Below are 23,540 nucleotides of genomic sequence, written 5' to 3' on the forward strand. Positions count from 1 at the left end.
TTTCTAACACTGAATTTAGCATGATTTGTGCATGGGATGTGTAAATATGTTGATACTGTTAATATATTTGAACTGATGCAGTTTTATGAAAAAGTCTGTGTGTCTTAATTACTCATTTCTTATGGAGGTATATATATATATATTTATATATTTATATGTTTATATTTACACACTAGTAATTTAACCAAAACAATACATGTAAAATGTTACTATATATGTGAGTAAATGTGATTATAGAATCATAGAGTGGTTTGGGTTGGAAGGGACCTTTAGGGTCATCCAGTTTCAGCCCCCTCCTGCAGTGAGCAGGGACTCTTTCAGCTAGATCAGGTTGCTCAAGCTCCATCCAACCTGACCTTGAGCACTTCCAGGGATGGAGTAATAGATAAGTGGGTGATCCCACTTTCTTATGTTTGGAATGAAGTTACGATACTTGCTATTGTAAAACCATAAGGAAAAAAATTAAAATAAGTAAAAAAATTCAATATAAGTTTAAAATTTTCAGGTGTTGTAATTTTGCGAAGTACAAGGTCATACAAAACCAAGTTAATTGTATTTAAAGCTCACTGTATTTCATTTGCTGACACTTTGAGATAAAATGTTTACAATCCCTTTCATGAATGTATAATGCATTAAATATTTTTTTAAAAATGTGCATGCCAATGAAAAATGATTGGGAAATCTGTTCTAAAAACCTGTCTCTTCAGTATGTGGTTTTGTCTGCAGTTTAGCATATGCATTTGACCCAGCTAAAAACAGCCCTGGACTCAGGCCACTCCTTTTGGCAAAAGTATTCTTGTTGTCTTGGGACAGGAAGAAATGGCAACCACCATGAGTTCACGTGCCACTTCAAACAGTCCAAATTTTCTTCTGAGCAGAGCCAGCATTTAATTTGTGTCTGTCTCCATGCCAAAGATCATGTGGGTATTGGTCCTCTTGCCCTTACAGTGATAATCCATTTGCCATTAACTGGACTTTGGTTCAAAAATACTGCATGTTTAATCCAGTGGACTGCTACCCAGTGCTGTAACAGAAAGATAATGGGCTACAAGAGAGATTAATAAGATTTTTGAGTCGCAAAAGCATTAAGCCAGTTTAAAGCTATTGGTTAAGCTGCTCAGAACTGGTAATGCATTAATCTTGAGCTGTGGTGTATGAGCGCAGCCGCTGCTGATGTGCATTAAGACATCTACATGGTCACCTTGTGCTTAGCTCTATTTCAGACTGAGTTAGCAATAACACTCTCCTAAGTCTTAAGGTGAATTTCCAGGAGATAGGTTAACAAAGCATATGCAGTGATTCTCGGTAGCAGGTGTCTGGTTTTACCTGCTTTATGGATACCAGGGCTACAAATCTGGGATGGCTGGGTATTTCTTCTGCTGGAGAGCCATCTGTCTCATTTTGGACTCTTGAGCCTGCTTTGATTCTCCTCTTGTTGGTGGATGTGACTGACTTCCACCCCTGTAAGGACTGCAAAAGCCTCACTCAGTGGTGGTTGTGAACCTTAGCTTGAATATTCCCATGCTGCTTCTGCACTTCATTTCGTGTTAGCGCAGTTAGAACCCCAGGTGAAAATACCTCTCCAATCTGTTTAATTGGAATTAAGGTCTTCTAGTCCAGAACTGGCATGTCATTTAGAAATTTGTTTGATGGTTATTTCCTTCTAAGGTTTGGAAAATGACAATGTTGCTTGTTTCTTTTTGTTTGTTTTTTTTCTCATTCTTTTTGAACCCTCGTTTTATATGTGTGTGTTTTTTTTTTTCCTCTGCCTAGACCTGGTTAACCATTTCTGTGAACAGGTCCTCAATTTTTTACTTTGTCCCTACTTTCCTGTCGTAGCCCCATCTTCCCCTGGTGTCGACTCCGTACCCTTACAGCGCACAGGCAGCCAGCACGGCACACAGAACGCAACCGCGACCTTCCAGAGGGCCAGCTATGCGGCCGGCCCAGCCTCCAATTACGCAGACCCCTACCGACAGCTGCAGTATTGTCCTTCTGTTGAATCACCATACAGCAAATCTGGGCCAGCCATCCCACCCGAAGGGACCTTGGCTAGGTCACCTTCCATTGATAGCATTCAGAAAGACCCCAGGTGGGTGAAACCTTCTTCATTGTCTTTTATTTCCCGCTCGCGCTGAGGGTTGTAATTGTGGTTTGCTTTGCGTGTTTCTGCTGTTGGATATCAAAGAAACACCCGTGGTGGTACACGAAAGACTTTGTTTGCATGACAGCATTGTCCTAATGCTTCACCTTGGAAAGCTCTCATGAGCTGTTCTGTGCAATGAAATGATAGGTGTGGTCTTGAATGTGTGTGTGTTTAGCCTGCTCTCAGTAGTGCCACCCCTCAAAAGCTTAAAAAAAGTAGTTTTCTCTGGAAATGGGAGGAGTGGAGTAACTGTTGGCTCTGTAGCCATTGTGGATTGAATTTTCAAGTTGCTTCTTGGGCAGAAGTTGTTGCAGTTCTTGATTTGTCTACATGTAATGTTTAAAATGCTGCGGAAAAGGGTATTTGGGTGTTGTGCGGTGAGACTGAGCAATGTGAAAACAACATGTAACCAGGGTTGTTTTTCATCCCATGTGTTGTACAGGCTTACAGTGCCAGTATGTGGTAATAGAATGTATGATTACAGTTTTGCAGAAATGGTTATTGCTGTGCATGTTCTTCAAATATTTAGCACAATTTTTAATGTCGCTGGTGACCATCCTAATCTACTTAGGGAAGGTGCAAGGAGGAAACTTTACAGCCCAAGCAGTCACATAGATTAGAGAGAGAATTTTCTGGGAAATTATTTGACTTCTATGATAATAGCAACAGAAGTGCTAGCTGGAATCCTCAATGCACTTTGTGATTCTGTTCAGTTTTCTGAGGGAAAAGAAAACAATTCCCTTTAGTAACTTGAGTTTAAACTTGTTGAAAGTGTTAGTTTATACCAATGTTTTTCTTTGGCAGATGGTGTGATTTATTTGTTTGTTGTAATGCGTAATTTAATGATAGAAGAGTCCAAAAGTTTGCCTGCAACAAAAATGCTGGAGGTTTTTAAGTAACAATTTGAAGAAACTTCTTTCCCAAAATCCAAAAAAATAAATTCATAAACTGATTCTTTACTTGTTTAGCAGTAGCAATTCTTTCTGTCTCTCCACCCAGGAACAGAACAGCAGATAACATTTTGCATCACATCAGAAACATCACTGCTTGCAGGGTTTTACTTGTTGAGAACACTTCTGTCTTCAAGCTTTTTTTTTTCCCTCTTAGCTTTAACTGGAGAAATATGAAAAAAAATAATTGCTTCCTTTCTTCCCCCTGTGCCAAAGCAAACATTAGTAACAAGAGGGGAAAGGTATTTTTCTGAAATGGTGGTATTATATTTCCATTCCAGAATATAAGAGCCCATGTATAAAAAAGAGCTTTGCTTTGTAATTGTGTTATGTTGAAAGTTAAGGCAACTTACATTAGGAGAGCACTAGACCAGATGAGAAATTACTGTAATCTATATGAAATGTTCTCAGGAGAAGCATGATGGTGTTGAAAATGCTGTTCCCTCTAAACAGGAAAGACATACTTACAGTATCTCTACAGGGCTTAAACATAATGCCTTTTTAAGAAGAGGTTATTTCTGTTCAATTCCTTTGTTATCACTTTGCAACTGTTAATGTATAGAATATGTGCTAGTATTTTTCATTTGCTTCTTTTTTGGTTCTTCCTTGTCATGCCATTTGTACATTCATGAGTATTGATTTCTGGAGGTAAAAAAGGAGCGAAGAAGCAACTAGGTATAAAATGAACTTCATAAACCCTTTGGAGGGGATCATTAAATATTATTACTGATTACTGTTAGATGGGTTGAAAATTTGTACAAAACTTTTGTAAATGGGTTTGCATTACTCTTGATTTCATTTCTTTGATCCTAGGCTGTGTGTGGCATATATTAGTATTTCTACCTTTGCATGTTGGTTTGAATAATTCTGATAAAGAAATGTCAGAAACACACTTGATTATGTTATGCCTTAATCCACAGAAACCATACTCCACTGAGGCAGACTGACTTGTGAAACTGTCTGTGGCCTACAGCAGTTGCTGATCATTCAGCTATTGGAAAGATATTGAAGATTTGAAAGGAGTTGGGAAAAAAAGTAACAAAAGCAATCAGAATGTTTTTAACATATTGATTTATATGAATAGATTACAAAAATGCCCATATATGATAAGTGTGGAAGTGATAAAATGAAAGACTTTCCAGATACCTTAAAAAATACCATGGAATTGAAATTACTTAGGGTAGAATGTGGGAGATACAGTCAGGAAAAGGAAGATGACCCAAATGCAATACAGGTTTTCAGTGGCTGTGTTGAGTTATGCTGTATGCCCCAGAGGGTTACCAGTTATGTCTTACACAGCAAGAAAAAAGTCCACAGGTTGGTCAGCAGCTGCACTTTGTCAGCTGATAAGTCACAAGTGTCCTTACAGACATGTTGCTGCTTTTGTTGGCTAGTGGTCACAGTATTTTCTCACTGTCACAAGTTGTAGAGGGCAATAGTAGGCTTCATTTTCAGACACCAAACCTACCTGTCCAACCAGAGGTCCAAAAAAATGCTCAGTGGCAGAGGAAAATCTGCAAGACAAAAGCACGCTATGTGTAGGCTTTTGGTTAACCTATGTATCATTCAGCTCAAGATGAAAATCTAGATATCCAGAAGAGATAGTACTCAACCCTTATAAGCAATTAGCATTCCTAAAATTGAACATAATTTTCTGGAATCTTCAATTCAGACAGAATTTCTGTCTGGAGGCCCAGAAAAATGGTTGGCAGACACTGATGTAATTGACATTTTTTCCATTGTTTTCACCATGTAGTTTATCTTACTGATACTTCTAAGTTTAAATACGTGTTCTGAGCTGACATTTGACAAATGAAATTTTAGCTCAACATCTGTTCTGAATCATCTAGCTGTCATAAAATGCAGTTCAGTGTTCATTAACTTAAAGTTTAGGACAAAAACGTTTTTAAAAAAAGGGTATTAAGATGTTTACAATCAAGTTTGTGGCAGGGGATAATTTTTAATTTATGCAGGTAGACTGTTAACTCATAGACGTTTATAGACAGATAGTAAAAACTTTACACATCTATCCAGTTGGAGAGTGAGGCTTTGCTGTTTGAAAAGGAAATAAGTCCCATATCACTGTCAGAAATAATACTGAAGGTCTGCATATGGGAAATGGAAAAGTTCCTGTCATTGCAGATTGATTTTTCAGAGCATTCTTTTATGTTTCCTTCATATAAAAACAAAAAGGAAAAGAAATATGTGCTAGGGCTGTGATATCAACTGTTTCATGTCATAATTTCTTATATGAAGATGTGGTATAAGGAGGGAAATAACACAATATTTATTTTATCATTATTTAGTTTCTTCTGAACTGTGATTGAGAGAAGTCTTGAGTTTTTTAAGGTATCAGAAATACATATTAATGTGGTATTTTCCAGCTACTTTCATGAAGGAAGATTAATCTTTCTCTTGGCACCAACAAGTTATCTGTGACTTGTGTATACTTATTATTATTGTAATTATTTTACTATTATTTTATTTTTCAGTTTTATTTTGTCTGTTTCTAAATTTTAAGAAAACTGGGGAATCTTAGAAATGTTGGGATCCAGTATTCAGTATGTGTGCCTTCTGGATTTAATTCCAAATTCGAAACTTGCCAAATGTGTATAAATTAGTTAAATTTTGAAGTTTTAATCTAGTAAGAAGCTGTGTACATGTACCACTGTGGCTAAGTTACGCTTGCTACACAACAGATGAAAATAGAACATTTTCATCTCCTCCAGTTAAATACATACCAGTGGGGTTTTGTGGTTGCAGTGGTTTTGCTGGTTTATGAACTCCAGCTGTTTGGTTTGATGTGTCCAGTCACAAGGTGTTCTTCATTGTTGTGTGACTTCCCAACTGTTTTTATTTACATACGAATACACGGGTCATCTCCTCCAAAGAAGCTGGCAAAAAGCTGAGGTAACAGCAAGAATTGTGTGGAATACACTCCACCATGGATACCAAAGTGATTTTCAGAGCTCACTGTCCCTTTTCATATTGCCTTGCATTATACTGATCTGTGCTTAAAACTTTCCATTACGGCTTCACTTTCCACGTGCTTCAGAACCTTTAGAACTATTTATTCAGAAAAAGTGGGATAATTTGGTGAATGAAACTGTAAAAGGTACATTATTCATTATAGAACAGACTGCAATAATGATTTGGCTCTTGTTTAAAAAGAAAAAACATTATCATTAGAGAATCATGTTGAAACTTCACAAGAAAAAAATAAATAAACCCCAGTTATCTTGTAGCATTTCTCACCTTTACAACTGGGTATAAGTCAGCACAGAGACAAAAGTTTTCCAGGAGATGCATGATTTAACAGTAATTCTCTGAAACATTTCTGGTCAGTTCTGCATTTTCAGAGTCAACTTCTCATTTCATTACCTCTGCTGACCTTAATTTCCTCCTAAGCAGAAAACAACAGTGCTGTTTATCTTCTAAACTTCTAAACTAGCTTTCTTTTCACTTAGGAAAGGATATAAATTAGATCAGAACATCTTGTGTGAACTGTTAAGTTTCAAAACTCATCTTTTTTCTCTTTTTTTTTTTCCCATAAATATATTTCATTTGCAAAATACAAGCTAGAGAGCATTCTTTTTCTGTAGGAAAATTGACAGGAGTAAAATAAACTCTAGTTTAATTTCTGTGCTCCCGTAAAACTGCTTATGAGATTAGCACACAGAGTTTGGAGCATGGCCTGTTAAATGTTTCTGCAGGAGTCTTCTCCAAATACTTAATCTCACTTTGTTACAAGGATTGTCTTGGTATTAATAGTTTTAGTCTGCTGTAAGTCTGAATAGAAGCCAGGCACTCTGAGAGGCTAAAGAATTAAGAACATAACAGTATAATCCAGCACGGGTGGGACGTTGGCAATCTTGGTGGGAACGTTTCTGGTGGGTTCTTTGGGAAGGGTTGTCACTTTCAGAAAGGAACTTCTGGTGAGATGGAAGGCATTGCTATGACTGTGGTATAGCTCGTGGCAGCACTGTGCAACACTGCTGTTTTCAGGCCTAGGACATTGGCTGGAGTTTTCAGAATCCCAAGGGACTGGTGGTTGCATCGGTGAGTTTCTGGCCTAACTCTCTAATGCAAAGTGTAGAAGACTGGAGTTCATTCCCAGTCTGCATGAGACAGAACAGCGCTTGCAGATACTCTTCCTGCTTTTATGTGACACAAGGCATGATAGGCAGCTCTCCTTTTCTCTTAATTGGTCCCTCTTACCCTTACCTGAAATAAAGGGTAAAGGGGAAGGTTTCTCCAGAGGTGGTGGTAGTAGGGCAGCCACGGGAAACACACTTTTAGCGAATCAGATAATGTAAATTTTGGCAGTGTAGGCTTGTCTCTAGAAGCAAATGTTTCAACTTTCTAGGTCCTGTGAACACCATCAGTTTTGGGGTTTTTTTTTGTATCAGATTTACTCAGGCCAGGCCCCTTGTATTGGTAGGACCAACCGGACGGTGTTTGAGAGTGCTCATTTCATGGGTCTGTGTTTAGGTATTTCTTTCATACAGGAAGGAAATACCAGGTTTACTTTCCTTACACAGAAATCATACAGTCTCTGAGGATTTAATCAATACTCCTCCTCAGTATGACAAACTGACCCCAGAAGAATAAATTTGAAGAGTCTAAACAGCACAAAGATACACCCAATTCAAGAATAGCAAGTCTGGAGCACATTGCAATTCTTCATAAAGATCTCTTCTACATGGAAGGTGGGAATTTTTACTTAGTGCACAAGTTAGTTTTTAAAAAGCATAGCAGCTATAAGAAAATAAACAGCAATCTGTTTTCCTTTCCTGATGAAGATAATTAAGGATGAATCTTGCTTCCTTAAAATAGATGGGGATGGAATCCATAGACTATCCTACAGTCTGTTAATTTGGGATTTTGGGACCTAGCTGGAAACTTTGTCTGGGAAAGATTTTCCCAGTGAGTATTTAGTTCCAGCTTGAGCATAGCAAAATAAACAAGCATCTAACTTGTCCTTGCAAGTGTGAACTTATGGTGAGGTAAAGAATTGATATCCAGAACTTGTAAATTTTATTTTTGTCTGTATTTGAGCACATTGTGGTATGTGCCAACAGTTCCTGTCTTTCCACTGTTTACACTGATGTGGTTTATAAATGTCTGGGGAGGCGGGAGGCGTTGGGCACAGGTGGAACCATCTTACAGCACAGCAAATGCAATTCTGTATGTACAGAATTATCCACCTGTATTTGCTATTTTTTCCTCACTGGAATTTGCCCTATATTATTTAGCAACCTTCTTTCTCTAGGGTAAATGCTTGGTAGTAAAAAAAACCAACCAAACTGAACCAAAGAAACAGAAAAATTTAAAATATCTATTTAGAACTATAGGAATTAAGTGACTGCTTTTAGCTGATGAAGTACTTACTACCGTCTTTCTCTCCTTTTTGACTGGTACCATTTTACTGACAGTGCAGGAGGCCACTCAGTAATGTTACGATCCTGTCTTTCAAGAAATCCAATCCTATCATTAGAAAATCTGCTCTGTTGTGCTCACAGAACATCGTGCTTTCAGGATATTGCAGTAAGATGGATGGTGCTGGTCCATGAATTTTGAATTATGAGTATGTCCAGGAGAACTTACAGTTCCTAACCTATGAGCAGGGTAGAAGAGGTTATGTGTAGCCATTCTATTTGTCAGGTTATTTAGCAGCAGGGTATAATTTTGAGAGAGATGATACCTTGTGTCTTGTTTTGATCCGCAGGTTTAGCTCTTCCAGTCCTCTCCTTCTACCAGGAAGTAATTCCTTTCCATTATGCTGAAGGGAGGGAAGCAAAAGGCTCCTTAGGTACTTGTGACTGAGGCAGGGTGTTCAGGAGGATGCTGGCAGGAGAGCCAGTAGTGTGGTAAATGCACTTCTCATAGCTCAGGGGAGATAAGACTGATGTTTCCTTTTTTCAATTTTGGTATTTCTAACCTCCCTTCCTCCCCAGTGCTGGACTGCCACTTGAAGAGCAGCAACAAAGCACTTCCCTCTCTTTCTCTCTTCATCTGTTGTGTATTTTAATGGCCTCATTCATCCAAGAAGAAACCAGTGGACAGTACTTCATACTGTTCATAGCTCATTTCTGGTTTTTGCATGGCTTTACTGATCTTCTAACGGCAAATATATGTTTCAGTGCAGTTTCTGCCTTTGTTTGCCACACGTGTTGCTCAGCATCCTGTGGCTCATTTGCAAACTTTGACAGATGCAAAATCTGTGTGGTGCCTTTCTGTGATGACAGACTGTAAGAGCCAGGAAATATTGTAAGTATATTTTCCAACCAGACATTAAAAACAAGGAGAAGAATCATACTTTCAGGCTTTACTGGGCTCATGTAAGCTGTTATGATCTTCTGGCAAGATAAACCACATAAGAGGCTTCTCAGTAATAGATCTTGGACAACTCATCAGCCAAATGGGTAATAATGATCTTACTTTTTACAGGGACATTGAGAATAAGTTAAATTTTTAAGGTGCATCAAAGGATAATCTTGCTTTTACTCTCATGGGAAATACAATGGGAACAAGATGAAAGAAATAGATGGAGAAGATGAATGGGGGGAAATTTAAAGAAGTGATAGAAGATCAGGATGCATCGTCTCAATTTTTTCTTTAAAAAAAGCGACTGAAAGTCATCCTCGATCGTGAGATAAATTGCCATGCAGATTTCAGAACCTGGACCTCAGTGTCATATACCATAGCTATTTTATAAGCAGGAAACAAGAGCTAACATTGAGAGTGCAGAACATTCTGCAGGAAAATTATATCAATTCTTTGCTAAAAAAATTTCTCTACTGTAGTGCAGAGCTAAAATGTTTAAAGGGAAAGAATGGTCAACAACTTTTATTAGTTTCTAGCAGAACTGTTAGGTTTTATAAACTAAAAACTTGACTTTAAGAACTTCAGCTCTATGTAGATTTAAAATGCTAGATGGTAATAGATCTATCTCTGCTAGCTCACTCAAGATCACAAAAACTCAGAATGTTCTGAGTCAGAAGGGGCCCGTAAGGATCATCGAATGATCATAGAATGGTCCCTGCACAGGGAGTGGCACCCTGTGCCTGAAAGAATTGTACAAATGCTTCTTGAGCTCTGTCAGGCTTGGTGCTGTGACCTGTGGAGGTCCCTGTGGAGCCTGTTCCAGTGCCCGACCTCAGGATGAAGAACCTTCTCCTGATACCAAAACTAAACCTTCTCTGACACAACTCAGGCCATTCTCTTGGGTCCTGTCACTGGTCACCACAGAGTAGAGATCAGTGTCTGCCCCTCTTCTTCCTGTCATGAAGAAGTTGTAACTGCAATGAGGTCTCAGCTCAGTCTTCTCCAGGCTGAAGAGATCAAGTGACCTTGGCCATTCCTCATATGGCTTCCCCTCAAAGCCCTTCACCATCTTCATAGCCCTCTTTTGGGATCAGAGCCTGATGTGAAGTCCAGACTCCAGCTTTTATTTCTCTGGTGCATCACTGTTCCCTGGTGATCTCCACCAGCTTCAATTAGATTGTTCTTTCTCAGCCCACTCCACTGCCCCACTCCAGGAGCTCAGTGAACAAGTGAGGTTCACAGATTCACCCTAGTTCTTAGCATTAGGCAATCGGTTTCCTAGGAAGCAAAAGATAGCACTGATCCCATAGAAAACTGCAGCCATTGTTGCCAGGGAAACTCCTAGTCTCTGGACTTACTGTGAAACATTTGGGGTTTTTACTTGTTTGGTTTTGGTTGGTTAGTTTCTTTAAGCCACTGCAGCATCTGTGGGACCACTTGCTGCTTAGCTTGCCATTAAAAATTTGGGGGTCATGTTTGTCTTCACTGTTTAATGATGTGGAAAGATGTGGATACCTGAACAGCTTCTGGATAGCTGAAGACCTGGAATGAAATGGTCAGGTTTTCTTAGCCCAAAGGAGGGCTAAGAGTGAGATATCTAGGTTTCCTGAACATACCAAAGGTAAAAATGTGGAGAAGGAAGAGCTCTGTCCCAAGACAAATAATTTATGTCAGGAAATGACCAAAACCTACACAGGCTTAAGGAAAGTATATTAATATAGTTTTTTGCTCTTTAGAAATCGTTTCAAGTTATCGATTATCCTTGATAATCTTTTCATTCTGTGTGAGGACATGATGTATTTATTTCATAGATTTCTTTTTGAAGAGGAGGGCTGATTTTTGGTTTTATTCTGTTTGATGCTGTGTTTTTCTTTCTGAAAATAATTTCTTTCTGAACCTACCTGAATTTGAGCATCTTGAGTGTAAAAACTTGGTTTGAAAGTTTGGGCCTAATAGCTGCAGCTTAAGAAGAGTGATTGTGTGTGTGTGTTGGTGAGAGGAATGAGTACAGACAACACAGGTGTAACAGGTTTCTTAGTAAAAGCAGCTCCATTACTTTCCCATTAGCCAGGGCTGTGTAATATTTCATTATGACTCTCTCTCAGAATCTGTGCTGATCCATCAGCCTCACTTACTCCAGCTCTTGTTGCTAGTGTGAAAAGTGGTGCCTTTTCTTGCCCAGGAGATGACTGCTAGGAGTCTAGGCAAAGGCTGAGCCTGGAGCAACCCAGAGGTGTTTGTTTTTCAGAGGTGTTGGTACTTTCCTGTTAGCTGTGTGATGTTGCTGCCATGCCCATTCTGGTTCAGAACCTGGAGCTGAGGATTGAAGCAGGAGTTCCCTGCTTGCAGAGAGCCAGGATGTCCAGACCTGCTCACAACAGAGGGTTTGCTGCCAGTGAAGTTTACTGCAGCTGAAAGCACAAAATATTTGAACTGTTTTAGTCAGTTGTAATTCACGTCCAAGGATTCACGGAGAAAAGCAGCCTCTTTTTTTGGTGAAATGATCCTGTAATTACATACATAGTATGAATTACATTACACCATAGCTAGATTTATGGCCTTCAAATAAAAGGAATTTGTTTTCATCCTACAAGAAATTGGCTTTTAAGGGCTTACCCTTTTGACACTTTTTTAAGTTTCTGTATAGTTCTGATTCTGTCCAATACCTTTTTATAAAGAAAGCTTGACATTTTTTTGCATGAAAATAGTTGTCAAATGTCTTGTAAAGCTCTTGCTGCACACAAATGGACACACAGGGGGATCTTTTAGATGTTTTGCTGTTATCTTTTTCAGGAAGAAATGGGAAAAAGGCATTTGATTTCTCTTGTGCCTTTACCTGAGTTTGCCATGATTGGCCAAATCGCAGAACCTCTGTTTCAGCAAGGCATTTCCTCTCTCATGTATTTAGAAATTCTCTTAAATGCATGAAATCATCTCTGCAGGATGAAATCTTCTTTGCATAGTCTTTTCTGGTGGATGTTTTTTCATTTGTCAGCAGCTACATTTTTTTAAATGAAATTTTATCCCAAACTGTCAAGGTTTTATCTGCAGCTGTGAAGGGATAACAAATCCTGTCAGCCACTGCTTTTTCTGTGGCGTGGCTCCAGCAACCATCTGTTACCTTTCTGCTGCTGCATGATTTACACACCAGAATCTCCCCTAAAAAAAAAAAACAAAAACAAAACCACAAAAACAAAACTGTAGATAAGTGTTGCACAAAAGCTTCATTTGAAGTATGTAAGATTATATAAATTATTTCAGTTAATGTGAGTGACCAGTTCTTGGGTCTGATAAGAGAGACCTTAGAGCAATTTGGTTATGCTTCACAGGAGGAAGGGGCTGCTTATGCACAGGGGAAAATGGCCTGCATGAAATTTTCTCATTCAAAAGTGTGTGTGCATGACTTTCACAGAGAAATTCAGGAGAAATGCACACTGAACACCTCTCCACCTTTTCCTTTCCAGTTATGAGTTTGAGCTGATCAATTTTCAAGTCAGCTAAGTGGAAATACTTTCATTGAGAAGCCTGTTTATCACCTCCTGTATGCGTGTAATCATTTCAGTTGTACACATGGGTGCAGTGAAACTGAGCCTAATAGTTCCTAATCCACAGTAGGTTTATTACTAAGCCAGATTTGCCTCATAATAATAATGCAGACAGCTTCTCAGAATAACTTAATAACTGCAGTGTGAATGCAGAAGCCTTATTCCTGTTGCATTTCATATTCACCAACATAAAACTATCTGATACCGAACTTACATCTTCTTTGCTCTTGTTGTTCTAAAATAAAATCAGATTTTTGTTTAGATTTTATTATTTATTAATATTAAACATGACTAAGTTTCATTCTGTTTCAGTGTTTGTATTGTGGACTTTTTTTGTTAATTATTTTTTGTAGTTAGCACTAAGAATGGGGTAGGAGTCATTAGCTTCTCAACTGTTTTCCAAGAACATCTGATGAGAAACAGTGTACACTTCATTGCTAAAAGGAAAAAAAAAAGGCGTTTTGAAAGGGTGAAGGGAAGAACTGATGGAGCTGTTTTCCTTCAAAAGAGAGTTTGTTGGGAAAAAATGTATCAATCTCACTAAAATTTATTTCAGAGCACTATTTATTTATTTTGCCTCTATACGATTAAGAATAGAATGAATGGTAGAGAAGTGATAGAGCTGGTAGGTGACAGCTGAGACATGCAGAATAGTGAAGGTAGCCTGCTACACTTGTATTGAGAACTTCAGCATAGCCTGAAGGATCATTAAACGCACAAAGTTTCTTTTCAGAAACATTTTAAAGAAAAACTATTTATGAGCTCACGTCTCTAACATTTTAAACTTCTTTGGAAAATGCAATTCTCTGCATGTGGTGTTGAATTAGTTCCTTGCTGTTGCAGGCTTCTTGGGAAAGCTAAACTTATGGTGCTCCCAGTTATGCTGAATATAAGCAATATAAGCTAAATCCTGCAGTCTTTTCAAAGAGGAAATTCATTTACTTTGTAACATGACTTTGAATGGAGTAAGTGCAACAATTCAAAGAAACTTCTACTGGAATATTGACCATGAGTGTTGATCATCAGTGGTTAAGAGGCAATTTTTTAGTTTTTGATAAAAAAAAAAAGTGTATAAGAGGATAAAACTGTCATGTGACATTCTGTTAGATGACAGTGTAAACTAGTGAGGTTTGATAATTTCGTGATGGTAGTTTGGAGTTCAGCATTTGTTCACAGTACAAGCAGAGTCTGGAGTTTTATCAGTATATTATTCTCCATTTCGTGAATCTTGTATGTGGGGGAGAAAATGTTTAAAAGGCATTGTTGTCAAGTTCACAAAATATGTGCAATGAGAAATATATGGAGAAAACATTTTCATCCTGTTTCCTTTAAAATGGTCTTCCAATTTCCCTGTACCTCTCTTATGTGCAACAGCTGAGTCTCAGCAAGTTCACAGCAGCTAGAAGCAGTTGAGGGGTGGGGTTTTTTTCATACTTTCAGATGAATAAAGCTTCTTGATTTAAACAAGAAGATAACATTTCTTGGATATTACCTGTCTAATAACTTATCACTCAAATTGTAAGATGTCAGTGTAACAAGAGAAGTATTTTTTACTGTCATCATCTCTCTGAAGAATTTTGTTTCAGTTGGGATGTCATGCATCCTGCTTAAAAAATTTAAACTTTTGGAGAGACATGTTTTAGATTTTCTTGTAAGGCCTAAAGACCAAACTTTCAGTGGTAAAAAAGTAAAGCAAATAAACTTTTAATAGAGCAAGTGATATTTTCATATACTGGAGTTTGGTTTTGTTTAGAAAATTCAGAAAAAAGTAATGCTCTTTTGAAAGAAAAGCCAGGAAAAAAGAATAAAAGCTAATATTAATAAATGTAGCTTTTCTGTGTTTTCTGAGAATTTAAAGACTGATTGAGTGTTTAGAAAGTTCAGAGAGAAGAGAGATGGCTGCTTTTACATGAGTGTTGTAATATTTTAAAAAATATGATCTCTGTCTTTGTTTCTTTTACCTTGGGGAAAGAACATTTTGGCAAAGAACATTTTCTTCCTTATTCTCCCCACACCCATGTAAAATTTAGGCTTTGTAATACTGAATTCTCTTAGGATCCCATTGAAAAGGAGACTGGTGTGAAGATTTATGTATCTCTCTCAATATGTGCCTGTGACAGTGATAGTGATGCAACTCTCTTGAGAAGATGCAAGTTGGAATGGAGGCTGTGAAAAGTGCCTGGAGAATTACTGGCCAGCATCCCCTTTTAATATGCAAACCAAAAGTAAAAATATGGGTTGATGCCACTGTTTCTGCACATCTTGCTAGCATTTAAATGGTCCAGTGGTTTCATTTTGCTGTACATGTTCAGTTCCAAAAAGCTCATATTCAATTTGAAATGAGATGTGAAAAGCTGGACTGATGAAGAACAAGAGAAAGAAAGGCAGGATTAAAAACAAGAACACAGTTAAATTGTTTAGTTATGCCAAGGATTAAGAATTGGTAGCTTCTTTCTGGACGGGTCTGCTGTGAAAGCCTGTAGGAAGGATGCCGTGTGAAAATTGCAAAAATATTTTTGGAAAATGTGGGCAAATACACGCTCAAGGTTGTTGTTAAAGGAGCTTTTCAAAGACTGCAGTGAAGGGCAGAGCTCTGAAGGACCTTGGACATCTAAGAAAACTATGTGGAAAATGTACCCAACTGTATTCAACAGTCTCATGATACCATCTTGTGAAAATCAAAATTGCTTTGAAAGCTTGATTGCTGGAATGAAAAACCCACATCTTTGAAGTAGAGTAGCAATTTAACTGCATGACTATTAAGTCTGGGTAACTAACTTGGAAAAAAAAATCTGTTTCCTTTACTACTCCACAAGTGGCATTTGCTATTCTTAGCTTATTATATATACATATATTTATTTTTGTGTATTTATCTCTGTATGTAGTTTTAAGTAGGGCTTTTGGCTTGACCATGTGCTGGCCTTGGAATGTCTTGAAAAGAGAAAGCGCAGAGCACAGGATTTTTAGCAACAGCAGGACAGTGGAAGAGCTCCTCTGGAAACTTCAGTCTTTCTATATATAGAATAAATACAATTTATATATGTAGTATGTATGCATATGTAGAAACCATAATCCATGTTTGTCTGGCTTGAATCTGTATGCTGACAGCATGTGTGTGTAGGTGAGGAGATGGAGCACAGGAGCAGGGTGTGATTTTTATTCAAAGACGTGTGAGATTACTTTGGTTTATAAGAAACAGGATCAGAACAGTGTGAGTGGAATCTCCTTGGCTGCTGCTGAAATTCCTTGTGTAAATCAAATTGAAAGAGAGTACGTTTAGCTTAGATATTAGGAAGAAATTATTAGTTGTGAGTGTGGTGAGGCACTGCAACAGGTTGCCAGGAGAAGCTGGGGATGCCCCAGCCCTGAAAATGTTCAAGGCTTGATGGGATGGGGCTTTGAGCAGCATGGTCTAGTGAAAGGTCACAGCCGGTGGTCATGGGGGAGTGGAACTGGGAGATCTGTTCCAACCCACACCATTCAGTGAGGCTATGATTCTGTGAAATGCTGAGAAGCACTTGGCCTGATGTAGACCCCAGCCTCTCCAACACTGTTCACATAGAAACCTCAGGTTCAAAGGACATGATGTGTCCTGTGTCACCTTCAGAAAAGATACATGTTCATTGTGTCCTCTGCTTAAGGTAGAGTCATTGCCCATATCCTTTATGGTCTTCCTGCTGGTCTCTCCAAAGTATCTCCTCTGTTGTCTGAAATTGCAAGCTCAGGAGGTGCAAATTTTACATATGCAAATTCAATTGCAGCATCTAGTTTTATTTGGACCCTTGGGATTTCCTTGATTATAAAGTGGAAACTGCAATATCAATTTATTTCAGATGTTTGTGATGGTTTTCACTGACAGCTCAAGGAACAGTCGTGGTCATTTTCAGTGTTTAAGCTACAGGCAAATTACAGAGAATCTCTTTTATTTCCATGGTTTCAAATACAGAGTTAATATGGATGTTTTTTCAGAAAGAAATGAAAATAATCTGAGTATTCAAAAAAGAGCAATATATTTCCTGGGTTTCACATTAAAACTTTACCTTGGATAGTAACACACATCCAGTTCAGTGGTTAACCAGACTGACACATGCTGCACCAAATTACATCCACAGGCATATTATATGAAGAACCAAAATATGTGACAAGGTAGTGTAATCCTGAAGTGACAAGAGTTCTGACTTGGTTTGCATCAGCTTGTATGTCTAGGAAAGGCTGGTGTCTTACTAGGGATGTGATATTTGGAAGCTCTCCCCCAGTAGAGCCAGTCTGTGAGACTGAAGTTCTCTATCTTTGTTTCATGACTAAGTTTATGATGGAAAGAAGCTCTCCGATTCAAAAAAGGTAAAGGAATAAGTAGAATTTGTTAAAAGTCCTCGCTAATTTGCTTGCTAGGAGATGTTGCTCTTCCTAGAAGATGCATGACTGAGACCTGGATTTGCCTAAACTTTAAAGAGTACTAGTACTATTCAAGGGCATTCGTTATAGAGTAATAATAATATTCATATTAAATAATTATATGTATTTATTGCATATTTCACATATATGTGACCAAATTCTGTGTTGTAAAAAGATAAATTTGCCATTTAGGACAACAAAGTTGTTTGTTTTCAAATGAGATTTAATTATTGGCTGATGTGGTACTGTTTATTTCTTTGTTTGCTTTTTATTAAAAATTTTGTAAGAACATTTATCCCTTAATAGTGTTTTAATTTTTAGACTCAAAACTGCATTTGCTGAGGACCTGTAAAATAATTTAAGAGGATTGTATGTTACATTTAATAAGATGGTGCTTCCTTCTTTTGGATAGGAAGCAGATTCTCTATGTGCTTAATAGAGATTTATGTTTTATAGCCTATTACATAAGACTGGTCTCCATGGAACCTCAAGAAATTAGGGAATGTAATAAATTGTCTGGGGTTTTTTTGGGGGTTTTTTGTTTGGTTTTGTTTTTTTTTTTTTTTTTTTTTTGGTATCACTGGGGAATCTCAGTAGCATTGCAAGAATACAAATCTAGTAGGAGTCAAGTGAAAATTCCCCCTCCTGTGTTACCTTCACTTCCAAAGACTTGAGTCTCTGAAGTTCTTAAAATAGGTACTTTCTTCCTTTCCTGTTCTCTTATTTGACACTTCAACTAGACAGAGCTGAGTGATTTTTCAACAAGTAGCTAAAAATATGTAGGAGAGTGGCAGATATAAAACTAGAATGAATTTAAATGGTCAAAAGATTGACATGAATGTGTTTCTTCTAAATTTGTCAAAGGGTGAAGCAGAAAAACTTTTTAAGACCTACAGTAAAGTAGACTTGCTTGTGAACTCCAAGAGCAATATCCTAGTTGCGAATTTGTTGCCTGCTTATTTTCATCCTAGGAGGCATTTCTGGCTCCTGGGCTTCCGAACCTTCCAATTAGAAGTATGACGTGTACGACATCATTCAGGATTTCCTCTCTTAATGTTTGTGTTGTTGCATGTATGTGTCCTGTCAAATAACACTTCCTTGGAATGGCACTTGGTCTCTTCCTTTATTTCTCCTTTTTTTTAAATAATTTTTCGAGCATCTAGTGATGTGCTGTGTGCCAGGGTGTGCAGCCATCTCATCTCATGTGATTTTGACTCTAAAGTGGTCCCTGATGCAAGTGGGAATTTCATTTCATGCACACACCTTTTTTTTCTCCTCATGGAGCAGGATGCTGGCCAGTTTTTTATTGGGATACCTACTAACTTCTCTGCTGAAAGAGGAAGAATTCAGAGCAGAATTTTATTATGGTTACAGAAGGTGTTGTGAGTAGCTGAGAGAGTGAAGCTGAGTTCTTATTTGTTTACATGCTAGGAAGGGTAGAAGAGACAGTGTGGTGATACTTCAGCTGTAAAATGTAAGGCTTTAATGCCTCACCATTCAGAATAGCTCATAGGGCAAATTACAGCATAAATTTGGTGGTGGAAGAGACACATACTTGCTGAGAGACTTATTCCTTGCTGTACTGTACACAATATGCTTAGGCTAGATCAATTGGACTTATTTTTGTGTAGTATATGGATTTTGTCATTATTGGCAGTTCTCTAGCTGGTGGTGTCTTATGTTTTTAAGAACAGGTCTAATAAGCACAACCATGTTGGTTGCAGTTTTTAAGAACAGGTCTAATAAGCACAACCATGTTGGTTGCAGTTGGTAAAAGAAGCTCTGAGGGTTGATAGAAAGCTGCTGCTGTGAGATTATATATTAATGAGTTAGTGGTAGGAACCTTTTGTGTATATCAGACTTCCAGAAACAACACTGGAAACCAGGTCTGGATTTCATTTTTCAAAGTTTACTGGACATGTATTGTATAATTGAAAAACTTATTTTCAAACTAGTTGGAGGCACATAGAGGAGGGTGCCTTTTTTGCCTTCCTCCATGCCCCTGTCTCCTCCACAAGCTGTAGTTAGACTGCAGCAGTGCAATTTATGGTGTGCCATATGGAATGGCATTTGAGGGGGGAAGCAAGGATCAAGAATCTTCTGTCATGGATAGCTAATGAATATTTTCAGAATTAAGGCTGGCCTGAAAGCTGTGACTTGTTGCAGTTACTTGTAGGTTGTATCAATGGCCTCAGTAATTCTGCAGCAAGAAAACAAGAACAAGGGATGAAGTCTTCCTTTCCCCACAAAAAAGACTGAGGGGTCTGAGGGTTCTTGTTCCAACAGATTAGTAAAGTTGAAGACGATATGAACCTGTGAAGTTCTAAAATATGGCATTACTAAATGTTTGCTGGTTTAAAGTTATTTTAATGTGTTTTTTTGTGAATTGTCTTTATGCCTTCATTCTGAATTTACAAAACAGTTTAAATATTCTAAATTATTTCAGACAAAATGCAATTTTTTCTGTATTTTGCCTTTTTATTTTTATGTGGTTGAAGAAGCATATAGATGCCTTCAGAAAGGAAAGTGCCTTTTTATCAATAAAGGAGGCATAAAATTATGTTTCAGTCTTTGCATTCTAAGATACAAAGTTATGCTTTCAAATACATGAATTAAGTTTTTGTGTAATAGAATTTGAGTGGAGGGAGTATCAGGAGTATCTGGAGTATAAAATACTGAGAGGAGGAAATTTTTCAGTGCACTCACATGAAACGGCTTTCTTCATTTTATTTACAAAATTTACCTTTTTTGTTTGGACACTTGGTCTGAACTAATCTCTTACAGAGGGTATAGTATCTGATTCACAATGAATGTTCTAAAATATACTCTTTGCAACCCCTCTTAAAGCTCTTAGTGTTAAAGGTGATGCCTTGTCTCTAAAGGTGCATGTACAGTACTGTTAGTTTTGCACAGGCAGAATAAATAATGTATTGTGAACCTGAACCAGGCAGCCTGGGTGTTGATAACAATGTGCAGAACGAAGGTCGCTCTGTGAAGCAATCCAAAAAATGAGGCTACCAGGTGCTCTCTCAGTGGGAAGGTGAGGCAGCTATAACTGAAAGCTAGTTGAATTGTCAGCATAAACTCTGTCTCACTTGTACATACACTGAAATTACTGAATTATCCAAAAAGAATTTTCACAGGTTGTCAAGAAAATCTGTTTGTTGATGTGAACGAAAGATACCCGTCTCTGGGACTTCCAGAGGACAGTATTTGAATGCATGACAGTGTTTACAGAGTACATTATTTCTAGCTTGGGTTGGTTCTGAGTCTGCAAATTTTACCCACCTTACTGTCCACTGTCATCTTCAGGAGAAGGCAGATTGTCCTAAGGGAGGTGATACGTGTGTAGCTGCTTGTGTATCACAGAAACAGGCTTAATCTCCTAAAGTCCAATAAAAGGTGTGATGGATAGTAGTTACAGAGAAGGAAAAGTGGGAATAAAAAAGGCATGTGACATCTCTTATCTAGTACAGAACTCAGCCTGTGTCATGTCACAGGGTGGCTGTCACAGTGACTGTGCAGCTCCAGCATATATTGGTCCAGTTTGGCTTGTGGAAACAGTCATAGTAATAGTTTTTGTTCAGGTATTTTCCTGTTTCAGCCTTATGCATGAAGCCAAATGCTGCTTTTCTCAGTTATAAACACTAATTTTGGACACAGATTGTAGTTTTGTTTTCCACTACTTTGAGAGAAGTCAGTTTTTTTACATGATCCCTTTCATGTGTTCTTGGTATTTGTTCTACAGTCATGCATGTAAAGCTGTGATTCACATTTATTGTGTTGCTACCGGTTGCTTCAGGCCCAGAGTATTTACCTACTCTCCTTAATCCCCTTATCTGCTAATTGAAATAATCCTTGAAATTTCTTGAGCTACTATTATCCTAATTCATTTTAACAGGTAGTAAGTAATATTATTTCATACTTCTGGTTCATGTATAGAACTTTAACTGGAGAGTAAAGGGAGAACTCATCCTGCAGTTGTGTAGACAGTGTTTAGAGAAGTGGCATAATGGGTTGACCTGGAGTATTTTGTTGGGGTTTATTTTCAATGGCTGAACATACCTTCCTAAAGTTTTTTTCTTAGGGAATTTTGGTGTTTGTCTGGGTTTTTTGGAGTTTTTTAGATTACTTGACAGAGTTTGATTATCAGCTGTGTCTGCTTTGCTTTATGGTGACTGAATACTTGCTTTATGTCTCCATAAAGGTTTGGGAGTAAGAATACCATCTTTTTTACAAATGAGTTGTGAGTAGCCTTCCAAATTGTAGTTGCATTGTTCAGCCATGTGTGATTATAGGATCATCTGGTGAAAAGGCAACTGCAATGCATATGAAATCTTGTTGCTTAGCTTCCACAAAAACCCTCTTGGGTTCATTATATGCCTCTCATTCTGGCCAGAGGTTAAATGTAGGCATGCAGATACTCTATTACTACTAAAAAAAAAATTCCTAAACATAAGAAATCTGAACACTGTGATTTGAATTTAAAAAGAAATAAAAACAAACCACAACCTAAACTAGCAGTTTTATTTGTTTTCCTGTTACATGCTTGAGAACATTTTCTGTTCAGCAGGGGAATATCATCTCATTTGAAAAGCAGACATCACGACACTTAGAGATTTGTCATATAGCGCATTGGAAATTATCCATGAGAGCTGTACTGTGCTAATTTTTACTGCTGGCCATATCTCTCCATACATTAAAAAAGATTAACTAGACTTGAGATGAAAAAAAGTGTTGCCATACTTTTTCAGATGCATAATTGACTTTATATTATTAAACTGGAAATCCTCTGGGATACTGGAGCTTATCTTGAATAACAGCTCCTTGGTGGCCATCTTGGCTTTTAGATGATAAAACAATGTACTTATTTTTCTTAACACTGTGATATTCTAGAGTACAGTGCAAGATCTGTACTAAAATCAACTTCCGTAGGGGGGGCTTCCCCATCATGTTTTTTTACACCCTCCTACTACAATATTTTTTTGTGCTCTGCTTACAGACTTCACTTACATAAAATCCAAGAGGGAGACAGCTTGTGTCGATTCTGAGCATTTCTTACCTTATATAGGTTAAAGTAGTTTATAAATTTCAAAAACATCAGTTATTTTTATCACACTGTACAACCTGGAAGGTGGTTTTTAGATTGATGTTGCACATGAAGCTTGTTAGCTATGAGACCTCCTCTTTTCTTATTACAAGATGTTGCTAGAAAATCCTTTTAAAAGTACTTCAGTTTTTCTAATCTGTCATTTATTTCTAGACTGCCTATCTGGACTGCCTATTTCATCATTCAGTAGCAATGAAAACAATACTCTTTAGGCCAAACATTCTTGAGGGTGTTTCTATCTCTAAAATTGTACCTATCCTTTAGTTAGATTTCACCAGGTAAAATATAAGACTAGAAAAATGGCATAACATACTTTGTTCAAAGTCCAAAACACTCCTTGTCCTAGGGAGTTCAGCTGCAGCCAGGAATGCCACTGCCACTAAAGAAAAAAGTCTGGTCAGGAAATGCTGGATGGTGCAACTTGTTGAAGCCTAGGATTGTTAAATGCTATTAAAAATGAAGAAAAATGAAAGAAATTAGTCCTTCAAAGCATTTTCTTTGTGTCTGTTGTTTCTTTCAGTTCAGGGAAATAGAGATAGTTGAGGTAGGTACACAGTTTTTATACAAAGGCAGATGCTTCTGTACTTTGGTAGCTGAGTGAGGGAAGGATATTCCTGATTAAAAAGAATATTATGTAACAATACAGGAGATGAGCCTGTTCTCGCAGGCTGATAGTCTGTCTGAAACAAGGTCACATCATCAGCTACCTTAAGGTGGCTAAAAGCCCCTTAACTTTAGAGATAACTGTTCTTCAAAGGAGACTCCTCAATGGAGGTGTGGTAGCTGATTTTCTGCTCTGAAGTCGCCATGCTTTTTTATTTATTAATACCACAGCTGAGCATGGAAGGGACATAAATGGATTTTCCCCCTCCTCTCAAATTCCTGTTGACTTCGATCTGAGATTTTAAATGAGGTCTGTATACTCATAGCATTCTGGCAGAGCAAGCAATGAAACTTCAGAATTGTTATTCTAAGTTAGCTCAAAGGGCTTTTGAGTCCTATATCCCCTCTGACAGAGGCCAGCACGCAGGGAAGAGGACAGAACAAGCCTGCTGCTATTATGCAAA

At 37.8% G+C, this 23,540-nt stretch overlaps 1 protein-coding gene across 11 annotated transcripts in view; it reads left to right on the plus strand.

Annotated features, from left to right (window-relative positions):
* The window catches only part of CTNND2 (catenin delta 2), a 638,012-nt gene that overhangs the window by 408,801 nt on the left and 205,671 nt on the right, over positions 1 to 23,540 (plus strand). For 7 of the 11 annotated variants that reach the window (XM_077182185.1, XM_077182224.1, XM_077182172.1 and 4 more), the window contains one exon: positions 1,774 to 2,092. In XM_077182185.1, the coding sequence (XP_077038300.1) occupies positions 1,774 to 2,092 (319 nt within the window). The remainder of the gene's footprint in view (positions 1 to 1,773; positions 2,093 to 23,540) is intronic. The other 4 variants (XM_077182181.1, XM_054632599.2, XM_077182186.1 and 1 more) reach the window with 1 other exon arrangement.

Source organism: Agelaius phoeniceus, chromosome 1, assembly GCF_051311805.1.
Source record: "Agelaius phoeniceus isolate bAgePho1 chromosome 1, bAgePho1.hap1, whole genome shotgun sequence".
Lineage (NCBI taxonomy): Eukaryota > Metazoa > Chordata > Aves > Passeriformes > Icteridae > Agelaius > Agelaius phoeniceus.